Consider the following 13,128-nt stretch of genomic DNA (forward strand, 5'->3'; position numbering starts at 1 on the left):
AGGTTCTCCTGAGAGTCAGAAATTAAGCAAAGCTAACCTGGCTTTTTAATCAATCGATTAAAAAAACCGCTCAATAGTAAGCAGTTGAGAAATAGGTTACAGCTGTAGAGTATTAGCACCATCTACAGGGGATTAAAACTAATATATTATCAATTTGTTAATCCTATTTTTATTTCATATTTATTTCATTATTACGAATGTAATCTGAATATGGCATTCTCTGACACAGACTTCTTATGAACACCATGGTACAGGGGTGAAATCCAGCAAGTTCTGATAGGTTCTGGAGAACCAGTAGGGGAAATTTTGAATAGTTTGGAGAACCGGCAAATACCACCTCTGGCTGGTCCCAGAGTGAGTTGGGAATGGAGATTTTGCAATTTCCTTCCCCCAGGAGTGGGGAGGGAATGGGGATTTTCCAGTATCCTTCCCCTGCCGCGCCCAAGTCACACCCACCAAGCAACATCATGCCCACCAAGCCACGCCCACAGAAGCAGTGGATTTCACCACTGCCATGGTACCCTTGGTGTAAGAGTACTGCTTTTAATTGCCTTGCATTTCCATTTAGCTTGACTTACTAGGAGCTAGTTAAAAACAGAAGACAACCTCAACAGCTTGGGCTGATTTTTGTAAATAAATCCAAAATGTTAGAAATGACTGGTGGAAAGTTGCTGGAAATATGGGGCAAATTTCTCCATTCCTTGAGCAAATCACATTCTTAGCTTTTTAAAGTGTTTTTTTTTATATCACCCCCACAGGTTATTTGGACAAATTACTGGAATGTCAGATATTATCTAATATTCATCCATATGTTGCTGTTTGTGCATATTAATACTTTCCATCTGCAATTCGTTATTGTTTATAAATCTTTGCAACAAAATGTTGATTTCTGGGAGAATCTTTGAGAAATTTAGCAAAAGGACTGAGGGAGGCCTGTGGCCAATGTTCCTTGTGCATCTACTTCACAGAAATGCAGTTTTTCCACTGTGTAATTCATATGATTAATGTTACTTCTACAACCTTTTAAAAAGGTTTACAATTGTTATTTTTAATTCTGAAATAATGAAACCATTATAATTATAATTATTTATTACTTTTAATTGGTTTTTAAATTGATGTATATATATTATGTTTTAATTGGTTGTACACCGCCCTGAGTCCTTTGGGAGGAGGGCGGAATAGAAATTAAATAAATAAATAAATAAATAAATAATTTCAATGATTTGTGAGATTTAGTGTAGATTTTATTTACTTTTTTCTAGAAAGCTTTTCAGTGGTGTCTACAAAATACTTCAAATGATCAAGCCACAATCATGCTACAGGACTTTTGATATGGTTGGCAAATGATTTATTCTTTCACTGTTTTCTAATCCCTAATAGTACGCTCTTAATATTAATGCTGTTATAACTATGTATGCCACGAGTTTATGAGGGAATTTAAAGCATAGATTTAGTTGTGGTACTTCACAAAGTTTGCTTTCATCCAATAGATAAATATCTTTTAATTGATTTTTCTACATATAGTCACAATTTTCCACCTGACATTTTCATGTCTAAAGCTTCAGGAGAACAGCATAGTCATCTTCTGTAATGGTATGTAGGAAAGATCTTAGAGGAGAGAGAAGGAAAGCTGCAAACTGGCAATTGGCATATAAAAGATATCTCAGCCCACAGAAAGGAGGATGTAGGAAAAATTTCAGAAGGGACACCAACCCCTCCTAGTTTTAGTGACAGTAAAACAAAAGGGAAGGGAGAAATACTTGTTATGTAACCTTACAATAAAGATATAGAATTAGCACTCTGGGTTTGTTTCTCTGATCTGGACTACCTTGCAACGCTAACATCTTCATCATCTCCTCCATGACAGTCCTTCATTTATTTAGGGCACATACCTGTATAAACATAGTCCACAAAACCTTCAGGCTAAACATATCATATCCTTGAACTCATTCTTTGTAGGATTTGGATTTAAACCCACCACACCAGTAACTTAATTACCATGGCTATAACCAGTGGTGGGATTCTGCCGGTTATAGGCGGTTCGGCCGAACCGTTTGTTAAATTGCTGGCTCGCCCCACCCCTTACCCCGCCCCTCCGCACCACTATTTATTGCCAATCAATAGTGGTGGGCAAGGGGCGGGCAAGCCAGCAATTTAACAAACGGTTCGGTGGTTTTTTGTAATTTTATTGGCCCGCGGAGCTTCAGCATAGGTTAATTAGCCCATTGATTAGATCGGCCTCCTGACTCTCAGCTGATTTGCTCAGGGCTCTGCTGCTTGCTTGCAAAGAGTTCTGGGGCAGATTTTTTTCCCCCCTAGCTATGCTGAAAAACGAAACTGAAAGTAAAGCAGGCTGTTGGCTTTGCTGTTTGCTGCAAAGTTGGAAAATTAGGCAGGCAGATTTCTTTTCTTTTTCCTCACCAAAAAAGGTAGGTGCAAACGATGGGAAATTTAGGAAAAAGAGGAGAGTTCAAGATTTTAAAACAGAAAAGAAAAAAAGCTCTATTTAACTAGGGAATTATAATAATTGATACTATTAATTGTATATTGTGTTGAAAGCAGAAATGGTTAAGTTGTGGTTTGGAGGAATATATGGGAGAAATTATTTGGTTTATTATTATTGGTAAATATAATTAATTGATTTGTAAGAAATTGGATTGCATGGAAATAATTGGAATATTCATGTTCATATTGATTAATATACAAAAAAGATAGTTATATAACTAATTGATTTATATTAAAATGTTGAATTTATATTAAACAACTGTAATATTACACAATTAACCAATGTGAGGATGGATATAAAAATAGATGACAATGGGAAGGGGTATAATATAGAAGGGGAAAATCGAATTTGATTAAGGTTAGAGATGAGGATGAAGGGTAATATTGGTTTTTTTAAAAAATAGATAAGGAATAAATATGGCAAAAAGGAAATATAGAAATTGTAAATTTAATTGAAATGACTAAACACTGTTTAAATTTGTGAACTGACCAAATACTCTGTTCAAAGAAAATACATTGTATGTTTGTATGTGTGTTTCTAATTATTGCTATTTATTCATATTTGTTTTCTTTTATTCTTTAAAGTTTAACAATTCATTCTTTATCTTAATATCTTTATATTTGTTTGGTGTTGCCTTTTTTCCCTTTCATCTTTTTACTGTACAGCAATTTTTCTCCTCACACCTACCACCTCTCTTTTCTTTCCTTCTTACTTTCTTCCCCCCGCTTCTTCTCCTCCCTACTTCCGCTTCCTTTCTCCTTCTCCTCCTCTCTTCCTCCCTCTCTTACCCTCACTCCTACTCTGATTTCCCTTCCCTTCCTTCCTCCCTTCTCTTCCTTCCCTCTCTCTCCTTCTTTCTTCCATCTCTCTTCTCCTTCCTTCATCCCTCTCTATTGCTGTATCCTTTTGTGCATATGGAGGACTGAAAAAGTTATTTTTGACTGGTCCTTGCACTTTTGACCACTCCTCGAACTTACGGCTGTCCTCAAATTTTATGTTTTTCGCCCTATCTTGCCACAATGGTGAAGAGAAGTAGTTGTGAAATGAGTGACACGGTTGTTAAGAATGCTACAATGGGCATAAATGATGACCAGTCATAAAGGTGAGGACCAGTCAAAAGTGCGAAGACCTGTCAGAAATCATTTTTTTTAGCCCTCTGGGTAGTCCTTTTGTGCATCTGGACTACTCAGAGGGCTGAAAAGGTTATTTTTGACAGGTCCTCGCACTTTTGACCAGTCCTCGAACTTATGACTGTCCTCACATTTTATGTTTTGTGCCCTATCTTGTCACCGTGGTGAAGATAAGTAGTGGTGAAATGACTGACACAGTTGTTAAGAATGCCGCAACGGGCATAAATGTGAGGAAGGTCATAAGTGCGAGGACCGGTCAAAAATGTGAGGACCAGTCAGAAATGACTTTTTTCAGCCCTCTGAATAGTCCCTATGTGTATATGGACTAGTCAGAAGGCTGAAAAAGTTATTTTTGACCGGTCCTCGCACTTTTGACCAGTCCTTGAACTTACGACTGTCCTCACATTTTACGTTTTGCGCCCTATCTTGTCACCGTGGTGAAGAGAAGTAGTGGTGAAATGACTGACACGGTTGTTAAGAATGCCACAACGGGCATAAATGTGAGGATGGTCATAAGTGTGAGGACCAGTCAGAAATGACTTTTTTCAGCCCTCTGAGTAGTCTGTCTGTCTGTCTGTCTGTCTGTCTCTCTCTCTTTCTTTCTTAAATTTTTATACCGCTCTTCTCCTGCTGGACTCAGAGTGGTGAACAGCCAAAAATAAAAAACATCGCATACAAAATTTAAATTTTTTTAAAAAGAATTAGACAGAATTAGGGCCTGGTGGCTCAGCAGACTAAAAGCATTGTGATTAACACCAGCTGTCTGCAATTACTGTAAGTTCGAATCTCACCAGGCTCAAGGTTGACTCAGCCTTCCATCCTTTCTAAGGTAGGTTAAATGAGGACCCAGTTTGTGGGGACAATAAGCTGACTTTGTATATATATATACAAAAGTATGAAAGCTATTGGTGATGAAGGTGGTTGGTCACCACCTTTAAAGCGCTCCTTGGCATCGGGACCTGGGTATTTGCTAGACCGCCTTCTGCTGCCGATAAACCTCCCACTGACCAGTACGCTCCCACAGAGAGGGACTCCTCAGAGTGCCATCAGCCAGGCAATGTCGGCTGGCGACCCCCAGGGGGAGGGCCTTCTCTGTGGCAGCACCTGCCCTCTGGAACAATTTGCCCCCGGAGATACAAAGGATACCAGATCTCCGGGCCTTTCGCCATGCCCTAAAAACTTTTCTTTTCCATCAAGCAGGGCTGGCGTGAAACCCCCCCCCCTTTTTAGCTCTTTTTAGCTTTTTAAGTGTAAATTGGGTTTTAGTTGGATTGTTTTAAATTGTGGGCCAAAGCTGTATAATTCTTTTAATTGATTTTAAATTTTGTATTGGTATGTTTTTTATCCTTGGCTGTGCACCGCCCCGAGTCCAATAGGAGAAGGGCGATATATAAATTGAATAAATAATAATAATAATAATATTGCTTAACGCATTGTAAGCTGCCCTGAGTCTCCGGAGAAGGGCGGCATATAAATCAAATTAAAAAAAACAAATTTGGCCTAATTAAATTTAAAACACCCAAACTAAAATCAATTTACAATTAAAAATATCAAAAAATATCTAAGTGGGGGATTACGCCAGCCCAGCTTGATGAAATAAAAAAGTTTTAAGGGCACGGCGATAAGCACGGAGATCTGCTATCTTACTTATCTCCGGGGGCAGGTCGTTCCAGAGGGCAGGTGCTGCCACAAAGAAGGCCCTCCCCCTGGGGGTCGCCAGCTGACATTGTCTGGCCGACGGCACCCTGAGGAGTCCCTCTCTTTGGGAGCGTACAAGCCGGTGGGAGGCTATCGGTGGCACAAGGCGGTCCCGTAAGTACCCAGGCCATTATGCACATAGCCACCCCTACCCGGTCACATGACCAGCTAGCCACGTCCACCCGGTCACAGACCAGCTAGCCACGTCCACCCAGTCACATGACCAATCCACATCCACCAACTATGCCACGCCCACAGAACCAGTTGTTTAAAAAATTGAATCCCACCACTGGCTATAACTCAGGGTAGATCTCAACCTTTACCTTTTCATGATAAAGATCCCAGGTCAGGATGAAATTCTTGAGACCTCGATGGATCAATCATCTGACCAACTGGCTGACTGGGTTCACATACTGGTAGGATACACAGAACACACCACATAAATAACAACAACATACTTTGAATTTCTACCAAAAAGATTCCAAGAAAATGAACCCCGAACACATAAAGAAATTGCTATATAAATGCTACAATATTATTTAAGTAGCCCAAATTGTGAACTCCAAATGTATTATTACATAGCACTAATTCTAAAAATAGGATCAAAGCATAACTATTTTTATAACTTTTAGACCACTAATGTGCCACATCAATATGCTTATATAGCCCAGACAGCTACAATTTTCTTAACCGAATAGTTAATTATGGGTTTTGTTGTCTATAGCTCTCAGATTTCCTACTGATCTCATCCAAGTACTAACCAAGTCTAGTCTTTCAAATTTACACGCAAGAGCAAGTGATTCTATACAAGTCTAGAGATTCTTGCATTTAATAACTCTTCATTTGTCACAATTGATTTGGACTGCCATATTGGAAAAAGGCTTTTTGAAAACAAACGTTCTGGAATTTCCATTTTAAAATTTGGGGATGTGGGATTTTTTTTTTTTGTTGCTATTTTTATACAGCTGTACTGTTCCAGATTTTAAAAAGAAATGATTTATGGAAACAAAAAAAATTAGAGTATATACAGTATTCCTTCTTTTTGGCTCATGTCATGGATTCTGTAGTGCGTATCACAAGACTCCAAATAAAAAATACTGTTTACTCCTAGTCAGCTTTTAACTGGCATTCAGGCTATTTCAGATTGATAAGAAAAAAGATTATTATTTCACCAACAATACCACATTTGACTGAATTATTTTCACAATATTCTGTACGCAGTATGCAAAAGCAAGGAGACAATAACACATTTCAGTAACAAATACACACTTATTAATTTAAAAGAAAAAGGAATGTTCACAAAGATAAACATAATCATATAGTATAATCATATAGTGCATTAAACAAGTCAGGTTTTTCCCCACAGCCAACTCAATATTTAAATAAATTTAAATTCTGAAACAACCTCCTCCCCAATTTGTTCTATTTATTTCAAATCAGTTTGGGCATGGAACACTGATATTTATCTTCAGTTTTGCTAAATATTTTACATACTGGTTATAACTCAGAGCAAGGACTAAAGCTTCCCACAAAAGCTGAAGGAAAATATTTCACCATTATCACCATAATAAAATATATTTGGGATAAATAGGTAGGAGGGATGGGAAGAAATGCCAGAAAATAATTTCAGTTCCACATTCCTGCCTTTACTGTCATTTGTGTGAAATCTGAAATAACAGAAACATACAACTTTTGAGATTGTTTGATGTAGTGTTTTAGGCACCAGGTTAGAAACCAGGAGATGGTAAATTCTAGCCCTGCCTTAGATATCAAGCCAATTGGGGGACCTTGAATAAACCAGTAACTTCCTCTCAGCCCTAAGAAGGAGGCAAGGGCAAACCTAAAAATCTTGCCAAGAAATCGGTAGTGACTTGAACAGGCAGCCATCAGGGATTAAGAAACAAAACACAGTTTGTATAAAAACTGTAGCAATTTTAGGGCTGGATGTGTCACTAATTCATGTGAGAAAATTCCAATGTTCAGGGCAAATCTCAGAGCTTGCTACTATGAATTGTTAGGTTTTGCATAAAATGCTCTTGTAGCTTCACTAGCATCAGGTTTGCATCATACTAATTCTAGAATAACTTTTTCTCTTAACAAAAATTTCTACCTTAACCAGTTATGAGCACGTACTTTTAAGTAGTACAAACTGACTATTATTTATTTAGGAAAAAAAATTATCTGGCTGTTTGTACAGGTCATCCTGTGTTAATGATGGCAATCGAGATCGGAATTTACATTGCTAAGCAAAGTAGTTGTAAAGCAGGATGTCATGTGAAAATGTCATGTGAATGTGTGACTTAGTAATGGCATTTTCTATTAAGTAAATCTTGCAACATTGTTAACAAAGACATCATGAGGTCACCATTTACAACCTCCTTCTGGCTTGCACATTGATTTCACTTGTGGGATGCTGGCAGTGAAGGTTGCAAAGGGTGATTGTGGGATATGCCTGTGAGATGTTGCAACACTGCAATTGCACGGCAGGCGCAGAGCCATCCTTGGGCAAGGACCACCTGTACCGTGAGAGAGTAGGGTGCTCTCAGATGCAACTTCTCTAGAGATAAACTACTTTAATAGCTCTGCCAACGTAACTCGAACAGATTCTTCAAGATGTGCACTTATATCCTGGTCTCCAAAATCACTCTGCCATCTGCTGCCAAGCAAACAGGCTGATCCTTAATGCAACCAGAGCAATGTATAAAGTATAGTAATGCAATTCTTGAACCACAACTGTACAGTGATTGGCATCAGTACTCGGCTAGTTGTCCTCCAGAAGGTGAGTACATGGCTAGACATCCCGGGGATTGTACACTCATCTTAATGGTAAAGGTTGTGCCGGAGTAACGTTAGACGTCTTATATCACACCATATACCATAAGCATACATGTTACTTGTATGTTCTTCCTGGCAGCACAAACACAATTATGGTGTAGTTACAAAGTGTTATGGATAACAAAAAGATTTACTCACAAATTAAAAACTGTTTTTACTATACCCAAATTTCATCCTAAACAATGTATGAATGTGTTTACTGTTTGCAAAATTACTAATTCTTTTTCTTTTCGCCCATGCTTAGATTTTTTTCTGACAAGTAATGATATTGGTAGGTCTAAAAACAACTGGTAATAATGAGAATTACAACTGTAGAGGAAAAGCGGTACAACTGGAAGAGAAGATAACTATCCTTAGAAACTCAGCAATTGCATGTGGTTACAGAAGGCTTAACAGGAATAATTTTCCATTGCACAAGGACTTCCCTATTCAACAGAGCCCAATTTGGGTTACTTGTGTCACTCCCAAATTGATAAGATTTGAAAAATTGTTTATAAACATATATTCAGTAGGTCAAGTGGTTTGGAAACTTAAAAAGAGGGAGATGAATGTTCTGTGGAATTTGGTATTCTACCTGAAGATTCTGTGCAAAATTCTACGCACAGAACGACAATGACAAATAGCCCTGATTACATGCCTATTAAAAATAACAAGGTTAAGATCAAATACATTGCTAATATTACAGCTTTGATTATGTTACTTTTCATTCTAGCTCTAAAAAACAAAGTTCTTAAAAAAAACTATACAAATACTTAAAATCTCAGGATATGAGCTAAACAAGCCCAAGAACAAAAAAAAAAGTCCACTGGTCAGAGCTTAAAACTATGTTTATAATTTCCTATTTATTGGCATTAATGTATTTCTAAACTTAAAAACCCTTCTGGTAAGTTATCAATTTTTATGACAAAATTTTGCACAACACACAAATATTTACAACATGTACATTTTCTTTTTCAGTCTTTTTACACTGGATCTCAAAAGACACACATTTTATAGATTACCACAGAACAAAAGCTGTGACTTAGGCTTTTCTTTTAAATTTCATAAAACTATCATAAGTTAAAGTGAATAGGTTTCTTTAAATTCCTCGTAGCATTTTTTTTACAAGTGCAACAGAAAACTATGAGGATCCAATTAGAATGGCTGCAATTAATTGGATAAATGTTGCCTGTTGTAATCACATTGTTTCACAGCAAGTTCTTGAAAAAATAAGCACCAATCATTCTTGCAAAGAACAATTTTATCTAAAAGTATTGAAAAAGTGTTAAATACAAGGTGTTTTAATTTACATAACAAGAAATAAATACACCATCCAAACTTGTATTCTGCATACTGCTACTCTTGTACATATAATGTACTAAAAGTCAGCAAACTGTCAACACCTTTTTTTAAGAAATCAATTTGACTTCAAACCAACGGTTTGCTACTATAACAAAGGCCACAAACAGTACGTCTGGGGACAGCATACAGTGTTAAAACTGACAAACTTCAGAGGGGAAAACATCTAGCAATTAAACGGAAAAGCTGTATTTCATTGCTGGTGATATTAACATACTAGGAAACCTTAATAGGCCGCTACTATGATTTTTTTTAGATTATTTAGTCAGATGTAAGAGCAAAATAATGCTCTTGACAGATTAAAAATTGTTTAGCCACATTATTGTGATTTAATTATCCTTCATGGAAAAATCTGATGGCATTTTTGTAATTATGCTTGAGCCTTTATTTTACAATAGAGCATTTTTCTCTAACTCAGAATTGCACATAAGAAGGATATTAAAAAGTACAATAAAAATCTGCACAACTTGACTTAAGGAGTCAATATGCTGTACACTTTCTACAATATTATGTTGATATAAGTGAACAAACAATAAAGAAGTGCTTCCACTAACATTTTGAGAAAGTTCATCAGTTGAAGAATAATTGTCTGGAATTTTGTTTTTTTAAAAAATGGACATCTTCAGTTTAAGACCTGTAAGCTTATGCATTGAGCCTTAAAGACTGATCTTCTCTTCTCCTGGAAGAAATGTCAATGTCTATTGAATCCTTTCCAACTATAAGCCTTAAACGCTTAGCTGGAGGCAGAGGAATAAAATCATCCTCAAAATCATCTTCATATTCATCCTCCTCCTCTTCCTCTTCTGCAGATGAAGAATCATCAATAGTTTCTTCTTCATATTGACTATAATCGTCCACTTCCATCCGTGACTCTAGTAGTGAAAGAGGATCACTGCAACACACTCCGTTCTCATGAAGGTCATCCGAGTACGTTCCCCTATTTTCTTCTTCTCGTTTTAGCTGTATTTTTAATTTTGTTGAACTACTACTTGATCCTGAGTTAAACCCATTATTAAGCTTTGCTACATATAAATTATTATCTTTCTCATGGTCTTTACTTAATTTGATGCTTATTTTTGAAGAATTCATTCCATCATTTTCTTGGTCATTAGTCTTGCTGTTGCTATCATGCCGCCTTCGCAGAGTAAGTTTGGGAATCCCAGAGCTGTTTTCAAGAATGAGTTGTGCATCATACCTTGTGATTCGCCTTTTCTTTTTACTTTTTGCAGTTCTAAAGCGCTCTTTGACTTTGAAAGTGTCAGAGGTTACAATGGAACAGCCACCGGATGCAGGAATACAGTCTTGATACCCGATGGCTGAATCCATTACACTGTTTATCTCTCCTAGGTCAGAACGTGAACTGATCAAATCTGGCAATTTATCTTTGCCAGTCAATGTATGCGCACAATCCGTTTCCTCCATTTTTGCCAATGGCTTCCCCAGTCTCCCTTGTCGAGATTTCTTTTTGGCCACAACTCTTTCACTCTTCTGACACCTCCCCTCTGCCTTCTGTGTTGCTATAAGAGATTGCTCACTCTCCAGAATCACATGAGACTGCTGTTCCAAGCTATTGGCTTGCATGCCTGTCAAACTGTTTTTATAGCTGTTTAGCATATTTGGTTCAAGCTTTAAGTCAGAGGTCTCTTTCAGATTCGTTCGTGTTCTCATTGACCTCCGTGTTATGTATGTACAGGGTGATATTTCCCCAGGTTCATGAGCACCTTTCACTGAATTTAATTTATATTCTCGCGCTGCATGCCTTGTTAAGCAGCCACTAGACACTGCAACTTTCACTGGTCCCTCTGCTTCTCTTTCCTTCTTAATGGGCAAATTCTTATACAGAACTATTTTGGGTTCTTTAAGAACCAAATTTCCCATTTCAAGTTTCCTAGATGTATTTTTGTGTTCTGGCCTTTTGCACTGATTTCGCAACTTTATCTTTGAAAGTAAAGGCTTTGCAGGCTTTTTCAGTCTCTTTGGTACCCTGGAATTATTTAAATGAGTTAGTCTGGATGAGGTAGAATTTGATGAAGTTGGAATTCTTGAAATAGACTGCCTGGTTAATGTCCTGTTCTTGCTATTCTTTTTTACACCAATTGAAGATTTGCGGGTAGCTGTAGGATTAAACAAAATAAATGTTTTAAAAGTTCATCCTGCCTTCATACTGATATCAAAATGTGCAGAAATAATGCTTTTGCTTACTGCAGGGCTACATCTTACATAAAGGGTGCCATTAATAATGGGTTTAAAAGCTATAACAAATTTAACAAGAAAAAACTTCTGTATTTATTCAGTAATCTAAACAACTTTTGTAATTTGGGCACTTAAAATAATGCACTGAATATGAATACCCTGTACAAACTATACCAACACTGCACCAATATATGCAGTTAACTAACCTTTAATGGGGCAATTTTCCAGAAATATGTGGTCTTCAGAACTCCCATTTTACCACAATGAAATCAGAATTATGCCTATTGGACTTTATGAATGTGATATTAGAAAAGAAATATGGGAAATTAATATTGTATGGTAATTGCTGCAAGATTATTGTATGTCAAAATTGGAAAAGTAATGAGATACCTATAGTGTAAGAACAGATTATAAAATTAACTGAACTTGCGAAAAAAGTCTAATTAGGGGAAAAATGACAGACTTTTTTTTTTAAAGATTAAGATAATAATTACATGATAGAAAGAATGGTAGAAGGCATCAAAATAAGTTTTTTCATTCCTTTCTTTTTCAACTTTCTTTGTATATTTTTATTGTATGAAAAAATTGTAGTAAGATATGTATCTTTTTAAATCTCATTATTATAGAAGTGAATGTGAAGTCACTTATTTAGTGCTTGACTCAACACATTTTGGTTTCGTTTCATATCTTCATATTATCAGCGTAATGCTGTTTAAAAATGTAAAAGTATCTGGAATATCAAGTATATTATATATATCAATAAATTGAAAATTACGACTAAATGAAGAAATCATAGGTTTATCAAGAACAAAAAGCAGCAAAAACAGTCAAATGTTAAAAAGAGAGTATGACTCCAATTACCATGCTGAATTAATGAAATGGTTCATTTTATGTTTATAAACTTGCACTCTGTCAATGTAATAGAATGACCAATCAATATCACCCAATTTGAATATTTAATAGTATCTTTAAAACCTGGATAACTTTCTCTATTTGGAAGAAAAGAGAGAAGTATGGCTGGAATTAGATACAGGTTCAAACTGTTCTTTGGTGATCTGGACAGCAAAGTGCAGTTATTTCTATCTTAGTGATCCTGCAGAATGTCAGCCACTAATTAGGGTATCCTGAACCCTTTAGAATGAACTAGTATGAATTATGGTTGTCTGGTACAGCATTTAATAGATAAAATTACTTGTGTTCACTCTGAGTTGGAAGCCTCGGAGAAGAAAGGTATTGAGATGACAGAAGTAATGTCCTATGATATTATACGAAAGGGTTTTAAGTTTGTGCATCTTGAGGATGGGGCTAAAATTCTCTTAGTAATGTTACCTACATGTCAGTCTTTCAAGGTAGATCAGGAAACACACTCGACAGGAAGACCAGAACTATACTATATTGAGACAGGCTATAATAACCAGGGTGGATTTG

At 36.6% G+C, this 13,128-nt stretch overlaps 1 protein-coding gene across 16 annotated transcripts in view; it reads right to left on the minus strand.

Annotated features, from left to right (window-relative positions):
* Positions 1 to 8,992: 8,992 nt before the first annotated feature.
* The window catches only part of KMT5B (lysine methyltransferase 5B), a 37,094-nt gene continuing 32,958 nt past the window's right edge, over positions 8,993 to 13,128 (minus strand). For all 16 annotated transcript variants that reach the window (XM_060687758.2, XM_034416769.3, XM_087880860.1 and 13 more), the window contains one exon: positions 8,993 to 11,621. In XM_060687758.2, coding sequence (XP_060543741.2) covers positions 10,150 to 11,621 — 1,472 coding nt within the window. In that variant the 3' untranslated portion in view covers positions 8,993 to 10,149. The remainder of the gene's footprint in view (positions 11,622 to 13,128) is intronic.

This window comes from Pantherophis guttatus, chromosome 1 (assembly GCF_059756535.1).
Source record: "Pantherophis guttatus breed Tessera chromosome 1, ASM5975653v1, whole genome shotgun sequence".
NCBI lineage: Eukaryota > Metazoa > Chordata > Lepidosauria > Squamata > Colubridae > Pantherophis > Pantherophis guttatus.